Below are 23417 nucleotides of genomic sequence, written 5' to 3'. Positions count from 1 at the left end.
TAGACAGTAGAGGTCACAGTTTTCATCCAATCTTTATGAAATTTGGTCAGAATAATAATCTTGATGAAATCAGAATGTTTATCTTGATGAAATCTGGGTTGGGATTGTATTTGGGTCATCTGAGGTAAAAAACTAAGTCACTAGGTCAAATAATGGGAAAACCGTCAACAATGTGTTTATGTAGACAGTAAAGGTCACAGTTTTCATCCAATCTTTATGAAATTTGGTCAGTATGTTTATCTTGATGAAATCTGGGTTGGGATTGTATTTGGGTCATCTGGGGTCAAAAACTAGGTCACTAGGTCAAAAACTAGGTCACTAAATCAAAAACTAGGTAACTAGGTCAAATAATAGAAAAACCTTGTATAGACAACAGAGGTCACAGTTTTCATCCAATCTTTATGAAATTTGTTCAGAATGTTTATCTTGATGAAATCTGGGTTGGATTGTATTTGGGTAATCTGGGGTCAAAAACTAGGTCACTAGGTCAAATAATAGAAAAACCTTGTGTAGACAATAGAGGTCACAGTTTTCATCTAATCTTTATGAAATTTGGTCAGAATGTTTATCTTGATGAAATCTGGGTTGGGATTGTATTTGGTTAGTCAGGTGAGCGATTCAGGGCCATCATGGCCTCTTGTTTAAAATTTATGTCAGCTACAGTTACAGAGTTTTCGACAAATTGGTCCATGTATTATTACTCAATTGCTATGTTCAATTTAGTCTGTGTTTTTAATACAACTTCCGGGTGCAACTGCTCCAAATCTATATGTTTAAACAGATATTAAATTAAGATACATACATGTTAAGGATCTTTATGAACATATCTTTCTTCAACTTTTACATTTGACTTAATTATGCTTTGTTTTCTACTTAAAATAGTGTGGATAAGGTTTACATGCGAGAAAAGAATCAGGTTTGCATGCAGTGCATATTTCTGTAACTACTACAGATATTGAATTGAAACTTTACACTGGTCTCTGGATCAACATGCAAGGTTACTGGAGAAACCCATTAACTCTGACCCGCATTTAGCAGAATTATGCCCCTTATTGTACTTTTTAGCTCACCTGAGCACAATGTGCTCATGATGAGCTTTTGTGATCGCCTTTTGTCCGTTGTGTGCCGTCAACATTTGCCTTGTTTACACTACAGAGGCCACATTTATTGTCCAATCTTCATGAAATTTGGTCAGAAGATTGGTCTCAATGATATCTTGGATGAATTCGAAAATGGTTACGCTTGCTTGAAAAACATGGCTGCCAAGGGGCGGGGAATTTTTCCTTATATGGCTATATATGGCTATTGTAAAACCTTGTTAACACTCTAGAGGCCACATTTATTGTCCAATCTTCATGAAACTTGGTAAGAAGATTCATCCCAATAATATGTTGGACGAGTTCGAAAATGATGCCAGTTGGTTGAAAAACATGGCCGCCAGGGGGCGGGGGATTTTTCCTTATATGGCTATAGTAAAACCTTGTTAACAATCTAGAGGCCACATTTATTGTCCAATCTTCATGAAACTTGGTTATAAGATTCAACCCAATAATATCTTGGACAGTTTCGAAAATGATGCCAGTTGGTTGAAAAACATGGCCGCCAGGGGGCGGGGCATTTTTCCTTATATGGCTTTAGTAAAACCTTGACCTTGTTAACACTCTAGAGGCCACATTTATTTTCCAATCATCATGAAACTTTTTCTGAAGATTTATCCCAATGATATCTTGGACAAGTTCGAAAATGGTTCTGGTTGCTTAAAAAACATGGCCACCAGGGGGCGGGGCATTTTTCTTTATATGGCTATATATGGCTATAGTATAATCTTGTTAACACTCTACAGGCCACATTTATTGTCCAATCTTAATGAAACTTGGTCAGAAGATTCATCCCAATGATATCTTGGATGAGTTCGAAAATGGTTTCGGTTGCTGAAAAAACATGGCCACAAGGGGTGGGGCATTTTTCCTTATATGGCTTTATATGGCTTTAGTAAAACATTGTTAACACTCTAGAGGCCACATTTATTGTCCAATCTTCATGAAAGTTGGTCAGAAGATTGGTCTCAATGATATCTTGGATGAGTTCGAAAATGGTTATGTTTGCTTAAAAAAAATGGCTGCCAAGGGGCGGGGCATTTTTCCTTATATGGCTATATATGGCTATAGTAAAATCTTGTTAATACTCTAGAGGCCACATTTATTGTCCAAACTTCATGAAACTTGGTCAGAAGATTCATCCCAATGATATCTTGGATGAGTTCGGTTGGTGGAAAAACATGGCCGCCAAGGGGGCGTGGCATTTTTCCTTATATAGCTATAGTAAAACCTCGTTAACACTCTAGAAGCCATATTTATTGTCCGATCATCATGAAACCTGGTCAGAAGATTTGTCCCAATGATATCTTGGACAAGATCGAAAATGGTTCCAGTTGCTTGAAAAACATGGCTACCAGGGGGCGGGGAATTTTTCCTTATATGGCTTCATGAATCTTCATGAAACTTTGTCAGAATATTTGTTTAGATGATATCGTGGATGTGTATGAAAATGGTTCTGGTCTGTTGAAAAACGTGGCTGCCAGGGTGTTCACTAGTCATAACGAGGTAAGAACATTTGTTCTAATGACATCTTGGACTGCAAAGAACAGGTCAGTTCCTTTGAATCTCAGGTGAGTGACTTTGGGCCTTTCAGGCCCTCTTGTTGTTATTGGAAGCTTAGATAAATGTGTGTGACCAACAACTCATGTCTCCTGCTGACTTGCAGATCAAGCAGGGGCTGTATTTGGGGCAAGTTGGGGCAAGATCATTTTTGCTTAAACTGAGAACAATTTTTTGCTTTACTACTGAGAAATGATGTTTATTTAAAAAATGTACTAAAATTGTTTGTGTGAGTAGGTTATAGGATGATCTAGTTAGGGATTGAATCTGAGGCAAGTGGGGTTAAAGTCACTGTCACTTAAAATAGAAAGAGGGATTTGGCTCAATAATTTTATGGAGGTATTGTGCTTTAAGTATTGTAGGTAGCTTTCATGTAAACCTAGTGTGGGGTTTCATTTGGGGCCAGTGGGGTCAAAGTCATTGTTTTGTTATACATGTACTTTGACTTTGAGGAGGTGTTGTGCAGGAACTTTGTGCGTAGGTAGCTGAAATGCAGACCCTGCGTTCAAAACAAATTGAAACACCTTAATAAATTATTAATAAGTTGAAAATGTAGTTTCTTGGCATGGTCAGATTTCTTGTTTTAATTTATTTTTATGCCCCCGGATCGAAAGATCGGGGGTATATTGTTTTTGGCCTGTCTGTCATTCTGTCCCAAAACTTTAACCTTGGTTAAACTTTAACTTTAACTTAAAACTTTTGCAATATTGAAGATAGCAACTTGATATTTGGCATGCATGTGTATCACATGTAGCTGCATATTTTGAGTGGTGAAAGGTCAAGGTCATCCTTCAAGGTCAAATATATGGTTTCAAAGCGGCGCAATAGGAGGCATTGTGTTTCTGACAAACACATCTCTTGTTGTTATGCCCCCGGATTGAAAGATCGGGGGTATATTGTTTTTGGCCTGTCTGTCATTGTATATGTGTGTGTCCCAAAACTTTAACCAAAACTTTAACCTTGGTCATAACTTTTGCAATATTGAAGATAGCAACTTGATATTTGGCATGCATGTGTATCTCATGGAGCTGCACATTTTGATTGGTGAAAGGTCAAGGTCAAGGTCATCCTTCAAGGTCAAAGGTCATAAAAACAAATTCAAAAACCTTAACCAAAACTTTAACCTTCTTCATAACTTTTGCAATATTGAACATAGCAACTTGATATTTGGCATGCATGTGTATGTCATGGAGCTGCAAATTTTGAGTGGTGAAAGGTCAAGGTCATCCTTCAAGGTCAAAGGTAAAAAAAAAATCAAAGCGGCGCATAAGGGGGCATTGTGTTTCAGACAAACACATCTCTTGTTTTTGTTTTAAGTTTCCATATACTAGATGTGTCTTTTTCATCATTAGATCAGGTTACTGATAGAAAATGGTGATCATACTACATGCATCAAAGTGGAAGAATAGTCCGCCATAGTCTTTGTTGTGGAGTATAAGACAGCAAAATTAATCTAAGATTACATAAACACATTGAGAACCAGCCTTTTAAGAGTGTCCTAGATTAAACCAAAGCCTTAGGCTTATAAAAACACTCATTTTCTTGGGTAGGGCCACCTCTTGGGAGTCTTAGTAGAAGGCCTTGAGAACTTTCCCTGAGTGAGAATTGAACCAGTTATATCCTAGGGTTGACACCATATCCACTTGGTCAAGTTTCAATCATTTTGGTTGTATTGTTCAGGTGAAGACCAAGACAGTGCGCCAGTGCGTGCAGTTTTACTATCTGTGGAAGAAGGTGCTGGTGGATGATCACAAGAGACTGCGGGCCATGCGGCGCCGCCGGGAGCAGGACTACAACCTCCGCTCCACCCGTGCACAACCGGATGCCACCACCATCGGACCGCAGCAGGTGGGGGTGTGGGGCGTGTTGATAAAATTCTGAGATATTACCAGCTCTGTCAATTTTAATAGCTGGCCAATCAAAGCCTTGGATTTCAAATTGTGAGAAAATTATCGCCTTTTGTAGAGGCTTTAAATTTGTGTCAGAATTATTGAAATGTATGCCCATAGACCTCTCCCCTAATTTGATTAGATTTGTATAAATATATCGTGTTTTATTTCTAAAACTGAAGAGGTGGCCCAGAGCGAAAGAAACAACATACATGTATAACCGTCATGATCCAATATTCCTGTTTTTAAGGGAAATCATGAAATAACGGTTTTGTATAAAAATACAACACAATCCAAGTGTTAAAATTTGCAATTAAATACAGACCAACATGTTTTCAAATTTAATAAATGTGAATTCTAGATGACTTCCCAACTGCCTCTTGCTCTGCAGGTGGTCATCACGGGTACAGAGAAGGTGGAGGAGGCAGGGGTTGATGAGGATGAGGAGGAGGAGGTACAGCCTATGGAAGAGGAGGAGGAGGAGGATGTGGACTCCTTGTCAGAGGCCAGCACATCTGTGGGCACGTTTGACGATCATAATGTGAGTGTGTGTGTGTGAGGGGGGCATGTGGGGATCAATACATGACTTGTTCAATTGGTTTGAAGATGCAGTTTCATAAATGTATCTATGTTAGATAACAGTCAGTGGGGCACAGTGCGTAACATTACAGATGGTTTAATGGTACTGTGTCATGTATGTAAATAACCTGTACTTTGTGTAGGAGGGGGGGGGGGATGTCAATGCTGTACTTTGTCATTTGGAAAAAATATTGAACTGTATGTTAATAGATCATACAATTAGTAGGGCTTAAAACTGACTGTGTTTGGGTGGATACGGTACATATAAACGATATCAGATGACACTGAGTGGCAGGTTGTTATCATCATATGCTGTTAAGCAAAGACAGCTCCTTAATTCAACAGAAACGTGTTAACAATCCTAAAAGTTGTTAGTTTTCTGTTATGACGTAATCTCATTTTGACTGTATCATTTTCCCCGAATTGTTAAGTAAAAGATTAAGTTATCTCAGGGCATATTTCAAAATTAAATTCATCCACATTTTCCCAAGCTATTTATTTTCTCAAATAAAAATCCCTTAAAGACGAAAACAGTTTTAAAGCGTAGTAAACAATTGTAAATAAAGTGTTGTTCTTTTTGTAAAACCGTTTTTTTTTTGCTTTTAAAACATACTATGTGTATATTATCAATAATACGTGTCAACAGGTGGGTAAAAAGTTTGGTCATCAGGTCAATTTTTCAAAACCTAGTCACCAGTCTAGAATTCACATTTGTAACTTTTTTTATATACATTAATTTTCCTCAAAATATTTCTTTATTTTACTCTTACTAAAACATGTGCATTTTTGAAAGTTCTTGATAATTCTTCACTTTTATAGTCTGTCTAATATTCACAATTGGAAAATATTAAAACAAATTGTAAGGAATACTGAACTAAATATGTGTTAATAATTGTTGAATTGATTTTTAAATGGCATTTGATTTGATAATATCTTAAAAATAGTTTCATGATTTTAAACTATGATCTAGAATTTCCTTTATATTTAAAATGGTGTATCATAAAATACGCACACAATACTTGGCATTGGCTATTGGTTGAAAGTATAAAGAAATATCTCTATAATTGTGTGTTCCTGTCAAGCATGATGGTGTCTTTTTAATCAGGAGAAGGATTTGGAGACAGAAGAGCTAGTGGAGCTGCCTGTTCCCAGTCCTGCCAGGTCTATCTCACCTGTTGTCGTATTCTCCTGCTCCTTCCATGAATGTAGCTCGGTAAGTGGCATGTCTTTCTTATCTCTCTTACTCATGCTCCTTCCATAACTGTACCTATAAAATTCTTTTTATGTCAACCACTTTATTTCGCCTTTTATCTGGCTTTTGTTGTGTGTCGTCAGTTGTCAACATTAACCTTGTGGACACTCTAGAAGCAAGATTTATGGCCAAATCTCGATCAAACATGCCTAGAATAATTGTCCCAATGATATATCATCCTAGATTGAAAATTGTTCTGCTCCTTGGTAAAGCAAGGCACCCAGAGGACATGGCAATTTTACTTATTTTGCTGTAGTGAAACCTTGTGAATACTTTGGAGGTCATATTTATTGCCATCTTCATGAAACTTGCTTAGAACATTTGTCCAAATAAAAAACATGGCTGCCAGGGGGCAGGGCAGTGTTCCATATATTTCTATAGTAAAACCTTGGAAATGTTCTAAAGGTCACATTTATTGACTAATCTTCATGAAAATTGCTCAGACTTGCATCCACTGAGTTCAAACGTGCATTGGATTGTGTTAGAATCTAGGTCACTAAGTCAAATGAAAGAAAAAGCTTGCAAGCTCACTTGAGGTCATATTTATTGACCAACTTCATGAAACTTGGTCTACAGTTTATCCCATTTACATCTCAATCAAGTTCACAACTGGGTAACATGGGATTCAAAACTAGGTCTAATTAAAGAAAAAGCTTATGAACACTGTAAAAGGTAATATTTATCAACCAATTTGAGGAATTTTTATGCAAGTAATATCTCAGTCAAGTTCAAAACTGGGTTAAAAACTAGGCAACTAGGTGGTCTAATTAAACAAATGCTTATGAACAATTGAGGCTACATTTATTGCCCAATCTTCCGGAAACTTGGTTAGAACATTCTTGATTGATTAAGTAACTAGGAATGGAAAAATAGGTCACTTGGTCGGAATTAAAAATGCTTTTGAACACTTTATGCTACATTTATTTCCCAATCTTCAGGGTACTTTGTCAGAACAGTTTCCCAAATATATTATGAAAGCATTCAAAATTGGGTTACTTATGGTAAAAAAAACTAGGTTTCTAGGTCAAATTTAATTAAGGATTTATTAACACTCCAGAGGCCATGTTTATGGCCAAATTACAATGAAACCTGTTCAGTACATTTGTCCCCATGATGTTTCTCCTGAGGTGAAACTTGGTCATGTGAAATGAAAATCTTGGTAACTATGTTAAATTAATTAAAAAACTTGTGAACACTCTGGAGGCCACAATAAATGCCCAATCTTTATCAGAACATGTTTCCCAATGATGTTCCAATGAAGTTTTAAACTGGGTTATGTGGGGTCATCAACTAGGTCAATCGGTAAATTAACCAAAACAGTTTGTGAATACTCTTGATGTCACATTTATTGCTAAGTCGTCACGAAACTTTGTTGGAACATATGCTGGTGGAAAAAAGGGTCTAAGGTTGAATAAAATTAAGCTTTTGAACTCTCTTGAGGTCACACTTGTTTCTCAATATTCATATAACTTCAATTAGACAATGCAGTTTTCCTAACCTGGCTATATTAAAACCAGTTGAGCACTCTCGAAATCACTTTTTTATCAACTCATAATGAAACTTGGGAAGAAAGTTAAAACAAAGTGTGTTTTTTTTATATCTGGAGTTTGAAAAAAATTATTGAGTTTTTTTAAAACAAAATATGGCTGTCAATTTGGCACAGTTTGATTGTGAAACCTGTGGAAGCTACCAGCTCAGAAAAAGTAAGTTCCTGATCGCCTCATGTGAGCGACTTAGTGACATAAGAATTTTTGGCTATCTGGTTTCTTATTTTTCAATTATTGAAGACATTACCCAATCCAATAGTCCAAAATAAACTTAAACTTTTAATTTCAAAATTTATTTTCAGTTTTATTAGCTCATCTATTTTTTGAAAAAAAATTATGAGCTATTGTCATCACCTTGGCGTCGGCGTCGGCGTTGGCGTTGGCGTTGGCGTCGGCGTCCGGTTAAGTTTTGCGTTTAGGTCCACTTTTCTCAGAAAGTATCAATGCTATTGCATTCAAACTTGGTACACTTACTTACTATCATGAGGGGACTGGGCAGGCAAAGTTAGATAACTCTGGCGTGCATTTTGACAGAATTATGTGCCCTTTTTATACTTAAAAAATTGAAAATTTTGGTTAAGTTTTGCGTTTAGTTCCACTTTTCTCAGTAAGTATCAATGCTATTGCATTCAAACTTGGTACATTTACTTACTATCATGAGGGGACTGGGCAGGCAAAGTTAGATAACTCTGGCATGCATTTTGACAGAATTATGTGCCCTTTTTATACTTAGAAAATTGACAATTTTGGTTAAGTTTTGTGTTTAGGTCCATTTTTTTCCTTAAGCATCAAAGCTATTGCTTTCATACTTGCAACACTTACTAACTATCATAAGGGGACTGTGCAGGCAAAGTAATGTAACTCTGACTGGCATTTTGACAGAATTATGTGCCCTTTTATACTTAGAAAATTGAAAATTTGATTAAGTTTTGTGTTTAGGTCCACTTTATTCCTACAGTATCAAAGCTATTGCTTTCATACTTGCAAGATTTATGAACTATCATAAGGGGACGGTGCAGGCAAAGTTATGTAACTCTGACTGGCATTTGGACGGAATTATGGGCCCTTTATACTTAGAAAATTGAAAATTTGGTTAAGATTTATGTTTTGGTCCACTTTACCCCTAAAGTATCATAGATATTGCTTTCATACTTGGAACACTCACAAACTATCATAAGGGTACAGTAAAAGGACAAGTTGCATAACTCTGGTTGTCATTGTTACGGAATTATGGCCCTTTTTTGACTTAGTAACTTTTAATATATGGTTAAATTTTGTGTTTCGATCCACTCGAAGTATCAAGGCTATTGCTTTCAAACTTCAAATACTTACATGCTATCATGAGGTTACTGTACCTGGCAACTTGAATTTTACTTTGACCTTTGAATGACCTTGACTCTCAAGGTCAAATTATTAAATTTTGCTAAAATTGCCATAACTTCTTTATTTATGATTAGATTTGATTGATACTTTGATGAAACTACTCTTACCTGACATACCACAATAGACTTCACCCAAACCATCCCCCGTGCCCTCCCCCCCTCCCCCGTGCCCTCCCCCCCCCCCCCTAATTTTTTTTTTTTTTTTGTTTTTTTTTTTAAGATCATCTCACAAATGACCACCACACCCTCACACTATACCCCCCCCCCTACCCCCCCACCCCACCCCCCCCCCCCCCCCAATTTTTTTTTTTTATTTTTTTTTTTTTTTTTTTTTAAGATCAACTCACAAATTATCACCACACCCTCACACTATACCCCCCCCCCCCATTTTTTTTTAAAAACGGTTATGTTTCAAATACCGTCCAACCATCGCACCCAATCCCCTCCCCCCCCCCCCCCCCCCCCCCCCCCCCCCCCCCCCGATTTTTTTTTTTTTTTTTTTCGCTTTTTTGGAAGATAATGTAATAAATGTCCACAACCCCACACTATACACCCCTCTTCACTCCACTCGTCCCTCCTTTGTGATTGAAAATGAGAGTCCCTTCACCTTTAAAAAGAAAATAGATGAGCGGTCTGCACCCGCAAGGCGGTGCTCTTGTTCTTTGCCTTATGCTAATTTAGTAAGATTCCAATCATATATTGTAACATTTGTTAAGACACCTTATTACTATAAATGCTATCTGTATTTCGGATCTTTCCAGAATTACCCGGTAACATTCAACTGTCCGCATGGTTTATTATCTTAAGTATTTTAGTCTTGTTCTACTTACTTATGTTGTTTGCTAGTTATTGCGCTTTAAGACTTCATGTGCAGCAATAGAATTAGAGATTAAACAAATAAATATGGTTGCAATAAATGTTGGTACCGGTATGTATAATCCTGCAGACAGCAGTTAAAGCACTGATTTTTGGAATTAAAGTTCTGATGTTTGAACTGAATGATAATAGTATTATTCAACCTGTTTATGCCTTGATCCACCTCTATAAGTTTGTGAGCATCATACGCCCAGTCACTGACAAGTGTCTTATGGTTAATATCTCAAAGATGGTACACATTACCGAATTGCAAGATAGCACTGTTAATGTATGTGTCTTGTTCTAATAAAACTGGGCATAATGCATGTGCGTTAAGTGTCGTCCCAGATTAGCCTGTGCAGTCCGCACAGGCTAATCAGGGACGACACTTTCCGCTTAAACTAGATTTTCGTTAAAAATGGACTTCCTTTATACAAAAAATACCATTAAAGTGGAAAGTGTTGTCCCTGATTAGCCTGTGCTGACTGCACAGGCTAATCTGGGACGACACTTTACACACATGCATTTTGCCCAATTTTCAAAGAACAAGACACATATAATAATGATTATGCAATCATTGTATTTTTTCAGAAATTCTCCTCAAAGGCAGCTCTCAGCGCTCACATGAAGATCCACCAGCAGGCCATGAAGCCTGCTAGTGTGGTGTATGAAGACCGGTACGATGGCAAGGCAGCCACACTGCAGGTCATGGCACACCAGTACAAGGCCAAGCAGACATCCACGCCACCCTCACGATCACCGGTCAACAACCAGGAGCAGAAACAAGACGTGTTCCCGTGTAAACTGTGTGGCAGGTCAGTAATAACATTGGTATTTTTTAGGACAGTCATGTTCATGTCTCGGTGAGTTTCATCATGTTGAGAATTATTTTCAAGTTTAAATTATTTTTTAAAATTCATAAAAAATTTAGTTTACTTAGTTTTGTGATTTAATTTGGTAATCGTCCAGTCTGGTCAGGAGATATGCTGTCTGCTATAAACAAAGTTTGGTGGTCACAGTAGAGTACAGAGTGCATGACATGTCTCAAATAGGCCATAAAAGCTTCACACTTATACATGATATCCCCATGAAACATACAGGCCACACTTATTTTCAAAAATGGGAGATTAAGTTCAATAATTGACCAAAAGTTAGTTTGATGATCATCTTTCCACACGCATTCTGGTTCTGTGCACCCCACCCCCACCCCCTTCGAAAAAAAAATGAAAGAAAGAAAGATAAATGAACTATATAAAAAAACTTCAATAAAAAAATATTGTGATTTTTTAGCAACAATTGGACAACACCTGTTTTTATACTCCTAACAGGGTGTTTGCCAAAGTGAAGAGCCGCAGTGCGCACATGAAAATCCACCGACCCGATCAGGACAAAGAGAAGGAAAAGAAGGCGAAGATTGCCAAGCAGCAAGCAGCAGTAGCCGCTGCCAACGCAGCCAAGATGGAGGCACTGTATGAAAACCAGCACAACTATCAGAACTTGCAGAACGGGCCACCCACTATGTTGTAACTGTTCTAGTGTTTGGCATATGGATACTGGAAATTTACACGAAACTGAAGCACTGAATGGGCATTCAGAGGTATCAGTATTTGCAGAAGGTTCACTGACTCTGTTGTAAGTGCATATCTTTGAGGTTACTGAAAATACAGCCAGGATAGAGGCATCATACAAAGATGCTCAAAACTACCAAAGCTCTCCTTCATAAAGGCCCTCATTGTTGTAGCAAGACTGGTGCTCGCTGATACTAAAGAAAATACAGCCAAGATATTGGCACTTGAGGAGGATATTCTTAGCCAGACAAATCTTCAGAACTCTTGTGTAACAACACTAGTGCATGTGTGTAACTTATGAAAAGTCAGTCAAGATTAGCTGGAGAGGGACACTGAACAAGAATTCCCCTGCTGAAGCCACACTTCCAGACTTCTGCCACACTTCCAGAATGGCATTCTGCCTCATAATCATAAGGTTCTCTGGGTGCATGTATGGTAGAAACTAGTGCTGTAGCGAAAACAAATCTGGAACTTCCCTATGCCTCAGTATGTCCTCCACCTCTGCCATAACGTCACTCACACTCGGCTGGTCTCCGGGTAAAAACCAAACTGGTCACAATCTGGACCAGTAGCATAATATAATTTAGCCTTTCTCTGTGAAACAGGGTTTAATGCACATGCGTAAAGTGTTTAACCAGATTAACCTGTCGGCACTGGCTAATAATCAGTGACAACACTTTCAGCTTTGATTGAAACTTTTGTTTAAAGGAAGTCTCTTGTAAACAAAAATCCAATCTAGACGGAAAGTGTTGTCCCTCCCTGATAAGCCTCATAGGCTAATCTGGGACGTTACTTTATGCACATGTATTAAACTCCTTTTTCCCAGAGCGATACTCAATTTTAAGTCTTTGGCAACATTTGTAGAATTGGCGTATTATGTGTATCTTTTAACTACAACATGTGTGTCCATTGTCCTCTCACAGCAATTATTTGTTTTTGTTTTTTTACCTGTTCAAAGGGAACATTTTGCCTGTCATGTCATCTGAATCCTTAACAGGGCTGCAAAGTTGTGTGATCTGTGTGATTGTTGGTCTAATAGCATGAAATATTTGTTATGTGGTCTTTATTTGAACATATCTTTCCAATTTCTGAGCGAAAATCCCAATTGGAAAAAAATGTAGTTTTTTTTTTCCTTTAAAATGAAAGTACAAATAATTTTCAAAACTAAACAGCACATTTTCAGACTGACAATTTATGTGGCTACCTTAGGTATTTACCGTTGACAGTATTGTTTAAGCAAAGGATGATAACAGCCAAGGTATACTAGCTTTAATTGTCCCACATTTTCCAGACTTAGGCATGTTGTGTTGGTAAAAAACAATGTGTATTAATATTTCATTTAAGATTTGTGTTTAGATTCCACAATTTTGTGTTATCCTTGTGAAGATGGTCAAATTTGGTGTTGATTTTCTAGATGTATAGTTGAACATAATAATATTATATTAATTATATTATTAGCTCGGCTTTTTTCGGAGAAAACCCGAGGTATTGTCATAGCCAGCTCGTCATGTCCGTCATTGTGTCCATCGTTGTGTCATCTGCCGTCCACGTCGTGCTAAAACCTTGACATTTTGTCAAGGTTTTGAACATTGGCTCTAAAATCAAAGTGCTTCAACTTACAACTTTGAAACTTCATATGTAGCTGCACCTTGATGAGTTCTACATGCCACACCCATTTTTGGGTCACTAGGTCAAAGGTAACGGTCACTGTGACCTCTCAAAAAAAACAACTGACAAGCTTTCATTTATTTAAAACTGCACCCGCAGCAAAGCGTGGCACCTATTATGCCGTGCTCTTGTTGGAAAAGAGAAATTAATATGACAACAAAACCCGATTTGCATACCTACATGAGTTGTTTTATCACAATTTAGAGTGAAATACAAATAATATGTGCTTTGACATACATTTCACTTATTCAAACTGTACATTTCGTTTTCAGTATGTTGTTATGGATTTCCATATTGTTGAATAACTCCAAACTTTTCAAGAATAATAATTTTAATTTACGTTTTGTAATGTGATAACTGAATATAGTAAAACTCCTAGCAAAGGTTGTTTAAGCAATACTTGACAGAAAAAGTTAATACAGAAAAACAAAACGTGCAATAGGAATATGACAGAAGTGGCCATTTATTAATAGAAGAATTCTTTATTTGATTTTGAATTAAACAAAATGCAAATAAACAATTAAAATGGCATCTAATTATTTGGTATGATGCTCTTAGCTGGATGATGCTCTTAGCAAGCTATTCTACTCGCCCCTGATGGCGTCTGAGCTAGTTTGAATTTTTGTGTACAATAGTTTCTTAGGAGTTTCTTGAGGGAAAACATAAATGCCCCATAATTAAAGGACTCCATAGGCAAAGTTTGGTAACTCTGGTCTTGACATTTGTCAAAATTAAAGGACTTTTTATATGTGTTTATTTGAATATACACAACTAAGACTTGATAATTTGTTTCTGTTAGCTAATTTTAAAGGAATGACTTTATGAATGTCATTCGAACTTATGATATTTATTAACTAATATTAAAATGACAAAGGCAATAAGCTTCTGTAATTTGTCCTTGGTACACTTTGATAGTTTACATAATAGATAAATATGTAACACTTCATCAAACCTAGATATACCCATCAAACATATGTTGATACATTGTTCAATGACCATTACCCTGCACCCATATTGGCATTGCTGATGGAATGATTGAGGGTGCAGGTCAATTGTACTAAATATAGCCTTATGAATTCCAATTAATTTCTTTATAACAAATCAAGTGATTTATTGACACTGTGAACATAAATGCCTTTTATTGAGATCTAGGATGAGTTTGCATATGGTGTGTGGGGGGTCAAGGTCACTGTTATTAGGTATTGAAGAATTATTTGTACTCAATAATGTGAAAACAAATTGAACAATTGTAATTAAACGTGATACATAGATTCTTCATATTCAGGGATTACATTTGGGATCCGATTGGTGTAATCAAGGTCACTGTTACAAAATAAAAAGAAAGCTGATTTCACCTTAATATTGTAAGCCTACAAATTTAGCTTTAGTGATGAAAATTGAATTCATTGTACATGTACAACAAAGTGTGTCACGGTCAACAGTCAAGGTCACATGTTTTTTTTCTAAAAAGAACAGCAATAGAACCTCTCACAAAAACTGTGAAAGTTAAGCGCCCTGTCTTCCAACACCTTCTGTAAAAAAAAGAACTCAAATGCAAGTGTATGTTATTAAGAAGTGTTCAAGTTACATTGGTATTGTTGAATATTTACTTTTGTAGTGTCACTTTTGTTACATTTATTGTTTTGTTGTGTTTTTTTATCTTTTAAAGTTTATGTTATGTTGTGTTCTCTTTTAGTCTATACAGACAGTGTATTTAAAATTCACACACACTGTATAATTTTGGGAATATTTTTTGCAAAGGAGAATATTAAGTTGTTTTTAAAACTGAATATTAACAACATACATTTCCTTATATGATAATCATGATTTCTTAGAACTGTTACGATTTTTAGCTAACCTGAGCTCATGATGTACTTTTGGGAACCTCTATATCTGTCGTGCATAGTCAACATTTACCCCATGAATACTCTATAGAGGCCACATTTGTTGCCCCATTTTTATAAAACTTAGTTAGAATGTTTGTCCAAATTATAAATTTTTAAAAACTGGGTCACTTGGCGTAAAAAAAAGGCACCAGGTGAAATTAAAGAAACATCTTAAGAATATTCTAGAGACAATTGTTTCCTATCTTCATGGCACTTGCTCAGAACATTTGTTGTAAAGATCTCTCTACTGAATTAGACAATGGTTCCACTCCATTGATAAATATGGCAGCCAGGGGGCAGGGCTATAGCTTAATCTTTTGAACACTTGTTATCATATTTCAGCCCTGTTTTCAAACTTGTTCTGGTCTGTTGAAAAGCATGGGGTTTATGGGGCTGGGAGTTTTCCGTATACATGTATAACTATACTGAAACCTTGTGAATATGTAAATTTAACATTTAACAGCATTTAACATTATCAAAACATTCTTATATATGATATCTCATACAATGTTTGAAATCAGTTGGGTTAAAAAGCAAAGTCAGAAGCCGAGTTTATATAAAAAAAAAACACATCATAAAAGCTGCTAACAGATTTAACAGATAAGCTGCTTGGTATATCATGTGAGGGATTTAGAACCTTGGGCCCTGGTTTTAGCTCAACTGAGCACATGTATGCATACTCTCATATGAAAGGGACGTGTTCACAGATTGTCAAAATAACAATATTCCAACGTTTTATCACATCACTTGACAACATTTTACCGTACATTGATCTATTTTTGTACTAAGACTTAATCAAATATGAAATTAATAATTACTGGCGAGTCTTAGTCTTCCACTGGATGCATCTGCCTATATGGAAAGGCAGCATCTTGGTGTTATAACTATTCTCCTGATTCAAAACTGTTCATCATGTAAACATGTTTTCTTTGCACAAAAAGTGTGCTTTCCATACTATTTATCATATGAACAACAACATTGATATACACAATGACAAAAAGCAATCCAGTTTTGAAGAGTAATTTCTCTTAGTTTGAAACAGGGAGGCTGTTCATTTGACTCTGTGATACTCAGCTGGTTGGAATCAGCTTAGTTGAAATGCAATGTGTTCTGAAATCAGGGACAGTATTATGGTGATCAAGGAACCAAGTAAAATTATTTTAAAACATTTATTATTTTGATCTTTTATCATTTCATATATTTCTGTAATACTTTAAAATTCAAAGTAAGCAAACAAAAACTAAGAATTAAATTAATGATGTTTGGTTTATTTTGACAGAAAGAAATTTATTTTATTTTGTAACTCACCTGAGCACAATGTACTCCATGGTGAAATTAAGTGATCACTTTTTTCTGTTGTGCAGCGTCAACATTTGCCTTATTAACACTCTAGAGGCCACATTTATTGTCCTATATTCATGAAATTTGGTCAGAAGATTTGTCTCAATGATACCTTAGACGAGTTGGAACATGGTTCCAGTTGGTTGAAAAACATGGCCGCCAGGGGGCGGGGCATTTTTCCTTATATGGTTATAGTAAAACCTTGTTAACACTCTATTGTCACATTTATTGTCTGATCTTCATGAAACTTTGTTAGAAAATTTGTTTCATCTTGGATAAGTTGTAAAATGGTTCTGGTTGTTTGAAAACATTGCCATCACGGGTGGGTTCTGGGGGCATATTAAAATCGCACTGTCCGTTAGTCAGTTAGTGTATCAGTTAGTTAGTCAGTTAGTTTTTCTGTCCGGATTAGTTTCCACTCATTAAATCAAGCAATTGTCATCAGATCTTCACCAGCCTTCATGAAAATGTGTAAGGCAATAACATCTAGGTAAAGTTCGATAATCTCCCAAATTGACCCGGACACTCTTGAGTTACGGCCCTTGAATCATTGTAAAATAGTTTTTTTCTGGTTTCCGCTCAATAACTTGAGGAATTGTCATCAGATCTTCACCAAACTTCATGAAAATGTGTAAGGCAATAACATCTTGGTAAAGATTGATAATCAGCAAAATTGACTCAGACACTCTTGAGTGACGGCCCTTGAATCATCGTAAAATTGAGTTTTTTCTCATTTACGCTCAATAACTTGAGCAATTGTCATCTGATCTTCTTTAAACTTCATGAAAATGTGTAAGGCAATAACATTTAGGTCAAGTTTGATAATCTGCCAAATTGACCCAGACACTCTTGGGTTACGGCCCTTGAATCAGCGTATTTTTTTTTTCTCGTTTCCGCTCAATAACTCGAGCAAATGTCATAGGATCTTCGCCACACTTCATGGAAATGTGTAAGGCAATAACATCTAGGTCAAGTTCGATAATGGGCCAAATTGACCCAGACACTCCTGAGTTACGGCCCTTGAATCATCGTAAAATTAGGGTTTTTCTCATTTCCGCTCAATAACTCTAGCAAATGTAATAGGATCTTCGCCACACTTCATGAAAATGTGTAAGGCAATAACATCTAGGTCAAGTTCGATAATCCACCAAAATGACCAAGACACTCCTGAGTTACGGCCCTTGAATCATATAAAAATTGTGTTTTTTCTCATTTATGCTCAATAACTCGAGAAAATGTCATAGGATCTTGGCCACACTTCATGAAAATGTGTAAGGTCATAACATCTAGGTTAAGTTCGATAATCAGCCAAATTTACCCAGGCACTTCTGAGTTACTGCCCTTGAATCATACAAAAATTGCTCTGCTCATTAACTCAAGTAATTGTCATTGGATTGTCACCAAACTTCATGAAAATGTGTTAGTCGATAAGAAATATGTCAAGTTACATAATCAGCCAAATTGACTCGGGGTCCACGTTTAGGTTTCGAAATCTGCGTTTAGGTTTTGAATTTTTATGGGCATTTTTAGCAATTGTTAAACATTGTTAACACTCTAAATGTCACATTGATAGTTTAGGCTTTATTGAACTTGGTTTTTGTAATTATATCTTGGATAAGTGCAAAAATGGCTCTTGTGTTTTGAAAAGCATGGCAGCCAAGGGGTGGGGCTTTTTTCTTTAAATTGCTTTAGTGAAACCTTGTAAACAATGCATCTTTGGCTGCACATAACAGGTCAGTTCCTTTTGATATCAGGTGAGCGACTTTGGGCCTTTCATGCTCTCTTGTTTGAGAGAGTAATGACTTTGTAATACAGTACAAATAAATGTGTGTGTGAAAGCGTGTTATCTTTAGGCTATACATGTCTATATGTAGATGCTGTGTACAATATTGTAAATAGTATAGTAATTGCTTTGTATGCAATTGCTTTATATGATCTCTTATTTGTATAAATAGTTAATGTATTTGAAATTTGGTTATTCCTTGTAACTGTTTCTGCAATCAGTAGTAATATTTTGGTAATATTGTTTGGGTTGATACAAAATTATTACAATAGGATCTATGTATGGTAACAAAAGCATGGTGGTAAATACAGACATCACAATGTCTCAAATTGATATGTGAAGGAGCTTCTAACACAAGTGCTGGTTGAAAATGCTAATATTATATGCTGAAATAATAGGTCTCTTATATCAGGCATGACAATTTGCTCTCTGAGCTAATGTCTTGAGTGGTTTGTCTGAAAATGTTCATTTATAAACCTCTTGAAGTTTGTAAGATCTGAATAAAATGCAAAGATTAAAAAAAATATTTTAAAGGAAGGTACAATCAGGTCTGAAACTAATTACACTCATGTTATTTAGTCAATGAATATTGTCTTTTACGCACTGTACAGATAGAATATTGGAGACAATTGTAAACTTAGTCAATTTTATGACATATTTCATTATTTAATTCTTAATTGCACTTTAAAACATGTATAATGTACATTTAAAATCTAGCAATATAAGAAAATGTTCAATTAAGCAAGATAGTGAAGTATACTGGTATTTGTAAGTATTATGTTGAAGCAATTTAGAATGTGCAATAGCCGTAAGGAAGTACTTAAAGTGTGACTTGATATTCATTGTCAAGATTATTTTTTTTATGTCAGATATAATTGATAAATATACAAACATATTCATTGATATCACTCAATATTTAAAAAAAAAGGAAATACTTTCCAAAATGTAAATTGTAATTGACAGACGGACACGATTTACAAATACACACTCTATGTATGACTTTTTATTTGTATCTGATAATATTTATTGTCCCCTACCGGTTTCACCGGAGGGGATTTATGGTTTGCGCTCTGTGTGTCCGTCAGTCTGTGAGTCTGTCACACTTTTCTGGATCATGTGATAACTTTAAAAGTTCTTCATATTTTTTAATTTAACTTGAAACATGAAACATGGATAAATGGCAATATGGACATTATGGACGTCATTTTATTTTGTTCCTATGTAAAAAATTCTGGTTGCTATGGCAACAAAAAAATAAATAAAAAAATCTGACAATTGTGGAGCCGGTAGGGAACATATATTGCTTGGCAAAATAGACTTGTTAGATATTGTTTCCTGTCGTTTTTTTTAGTTCTTGTTAATGCATTTTGTTTCAAATGACTAAAGATTTAGAAATCAATACTCTTGTCTGACATTTGTTTGTCCTAATACAAATACATACATATGCAGGACATGTTGTTAAGTTTGTTATCCATAAAGTTTTGTTGCTTAGTTAAATTACTTTTGCCTCTTGTTTCTCTATAACTATTATTTTTACTTCTTCTTGAATTGGAGCCTGTCTCCTTTTATTGTCCCCTACCAGTTTCACTGGTTTGCGCTCTGTGAGTCTGTCTGTCACACTTTTCTGGATCCTGTGGTAACTTTAAAAAATCTTCATATTTTTCATGAAACTTTAAACATGGATAGATTGCAATATGGGCATTATGCATGTCATTTCATTTTGTTCCTACGTTAAAAATTCTGGTTGCTATGGCAACAAATAGACTAGAAATATTGCTGAAAATTGCTAAAATTTTCTGGATCCTGCGATAACTTGAAAACTTCTTCATATTTTTTCATGAAACTTGAAACATGGATGGATGGCAATATGGACATTATGCACGTCATTTCATTTTGTTCCTACGTCAAAAAATCTGGTTGCTATGGCAACCAAAAAATAAATATATAAATCTGACAATGGTGGAGCTGGTAGGGGGACATATATTGCTTTGCAATAGTTTTGTTTCATTTGCTGTCATCAAAGAACAAGATTATTGTCGTATTGTTTGTTAAAATGTATGTACAAATCAAGTTTCTTTACAACATATCAGAATAACATTTTCCAGAGGTTAATGTTTAACCCGGAGATTAACTACAATTCTTTGTACCATATCTGACCATAGCTGTATTGTTTTGCCGTTTGTAAGTGATCAGATCTAATACAACTATTGTAATATGAGTTGTGCTGTGGGAAAACTAAGCTTAATGAATGTGTAATAAGCATAGTACCAGATATTAACCTGTGCAGTTCTCATAAAGCTTATTATTGATGAAACTTTCCTGAACTCAATTTTTATTTTGAAAAAGTCAACAGTGTCATCCCAGATTAGCCCGAGTTGACTGAAATGTTTATCAGGGTTAACATTTTTTGTGCATACATGAAGCTGAGTTTTGTCATAGCGCGGTCATATGTCATCTTGCTTATACTTCATTCTTTCTGCCATTTTGTTTGCCTGTGATAATTATATAGCTATTTTCATTAATTTTATTGTGACTTCCTTTTGTTTTAAAATTGTATAGTGGACATGTAGTTATAACAACAAATTGTGTATAGATTTTGCACATTGTGTTTTCACTTTAACACTTTTTGAATAGCTTTAAAACATTTATTTTGAATGCTAATTTTTATAGATATTGATTTGTTTTATAAATTGTTAATTGTGTATAGATAAAACATCAATTATTTCATATGCGCTTGCTTTATTGTACTTGTATAGCATCATTTTAATTCCCATTGATTAAGTAGCGGAGCTCCCTTCCCATGAATGGTGTCATTCAAATACTTTAATACAATATGTGGTTGTTTTATGCACATTTTACATTTGTATATTTCCATATATTTTATAATTCCAATGTAATTTTAGACCAGTTGTTTCATATTTTATTGTTTGTCATATTTAGACTGGTACCCCTGCCTGTAGAGCAAAGTTAGATTTTCTGTTACCAGTCTAAAGCTGTACTTGCTATTATTCCTATAACAGTCTCTTATAAAATGCTCAGAATGAAAGCTGTGTTTGTTGTTGGACTTCTAAAAACAACGTTTAGTTCGACACAAGAGAAAAAAGGAACCAGCTTGCTAGTTCAATAAATGTTTTTGAAGTGTTCAAACTTCCGTGATGGTCTGATCAAAAGGCACAATTCCCTTAACCATTGTATTTAAAACAATCCCAAATTTGACAGGACCTAAAAGGGAATGTTTGTATAGGAGTTTAGGAAAACAATTGCACACAATGAGTTTAGTATGTTTAAGGGTCGTACCAATTGGCGAATCCGAAAATTATTCAATATAATTAGTCAACACCATTGTGATTCAGTATAACTATGGACGTTAAGCACATTGTTCTTCTGTGTAAAAGAATATCTTCCCTTGTTCAAAGCGTCAATGGTTTTAAATCGAAAACACTATTAAAATCAACAAATGCAGATTAGACTTGGCTTATCAGACCAGACTTACCCGTTATTTACCTCAATTAAACAAACTTTAACACAATAGACGTCAAACATACTTGTATTTCTCAAATTCAATAGTTTTCAAATTCATGCTTGAACAATACAAAGATCAACAGAACCAAAAATAAATTACCGGTAGCATAGTAAGAAGATAAATTTAGGTTAAACATCAATACTGTTGAGAACACAGAAATATTTAATACGCTGATTATACAAAACTAACGGAGCAAGTTTTCTTCTAAAGACATAATGGAAATTGCCTGACCTCCTTCTGGCCCTTTGTTTCAAAGGATCGGAAATGGATTTAATGTTCTGAGCGATTTTGATGTAGATGCGAAAAATACTTCTTAAGTGTTCACAAGGTTCCACTCTTTGGAAAAAGCCCTTCTCTCTGGTGGCCATGCTGTCTCATGGACTGGAACCATTTTCGAAATAAACTGAGATATTAGAACACAGTCATGTTCGGACCAAGTTTCAAGAAGATTGGACTAAAACTGTGACTTTTAGAGTACTCACAATGTCTTACTATCGACATATTAGAAAAGTTGTTAACAAGGTTTCATTTTAGTTAAATGAGAACAACTGACCTGTCCCCGCTGCCCATTTTTAGCTTGACTATTATATATGAAATATATATAGTGGAGCTATCCTACTCACCCCGGCGTCGGCGTTGGCGTTAACGTTGGCGTAAGCGTGCAAATGTTAAAGTATGCGTACAACCCCAAATATTTCCAATTTCCATTTACATATTGCTATCATATTTTGCATACTTGTTTACCATCATGACCCCCAACCTATAAACAAGAGCAGACCACTGTATCATGCATTTTGACAGAATTATTGCCCCTTTTATACTTGAATATGCAACTTATTGATAAATCTATGTTAAAGTTTGCGTACTACCCCAAATATTTCCTATGTCCCTTGACATATCGCTTTCATATTTTGCATACTTGTTTACCAACATGACCCCAACCTATAAACAAGAGCAGACCACTGTATCAAGCATTTTGACAGAATTATTGCCCCTTTTTACCTAGAATATGCATATTATTGATAAATCTATGTTAAAGTTTGCGTACTACCCCAAATATTTCCTATGTCCTTTGACATATTGCTTTCATATTTTGCATACTTATTTACCAACATGACCCCAACCTATTAACAAGAGCAGACAACTGTATCAAGCATTTTGACAGAATAATGGCCCCTTTTGTACTTAGATAATTGAACATTTTGCTTACATTGCCATAACTTCTTCATTTATAATCAGATTTTATTTATACTTTGACAAAACAACACTTATTGGAATACCACAATGGATTCCAACCAAACAATACCCCACGCCCCAACCCAGAATCCCTGCCCCCCCCCCACCTCCCCCCCAAAAAAAATTTATTTATTTTTTCCTTTTTTTATTTTTTAAAGATCATCTTATAAATGACCACACCCCACATTATACCCCTCTCTCAACCCCCACCCTTCCCCCCCCCCCCTAATTTTGTTTTTTTCTTTAAAAAA

At 35.6% G+C, this 23417-nt stretch overlaps 1 protein-coding gene across 1 annotated transcript in view; it reads left to right on the top strand.

The window, feature by feature from the left end:
- The window catches only part of LOC127872758 (uncharacterized), a 72508-nt gene extending 51055 nt beyond the window's left edge, over positions 1-21453 (top strand). Inside the window, 5 exon segments of the mRNA XM_052416137.1 lie at positions 4338-4505; positions 4938-5087; positions 6231-6338; positions 10753-10976; positions 11490-21453. Coding sequence (XP_052272097.1) covers positions 4338-4505; positions 4938-5087; positions 6231-6338; positions 10753-10976; positions 11490-11688 — 849 coding nt within the window. The 3' untranslated portion in view covers positions 11689-21453.
- Positions 21454-23417: the final 1964 nt, after the last annotated feature.

This window comes from Dreissena polymorpha, chromosome 3 (genome assembly GCF_020536995.1).
Source record: "Dreissena polymorpha isolate Duluth1 chromosome 3, UMN_Dpol_1.0, whole genome shotgun sequence".
Lineage (NCBI taxonomy): Eukaryota > Metazoa > Mollusca > Bivalvia > Myida > Dreissenidae > Dreissena > Dreissena polymorpha.
The sequence above is the reverse complement of the archived record's forward strand: the minus strand, read 5'-3'. Positions and strand labels throughout refer to the sequence as shown.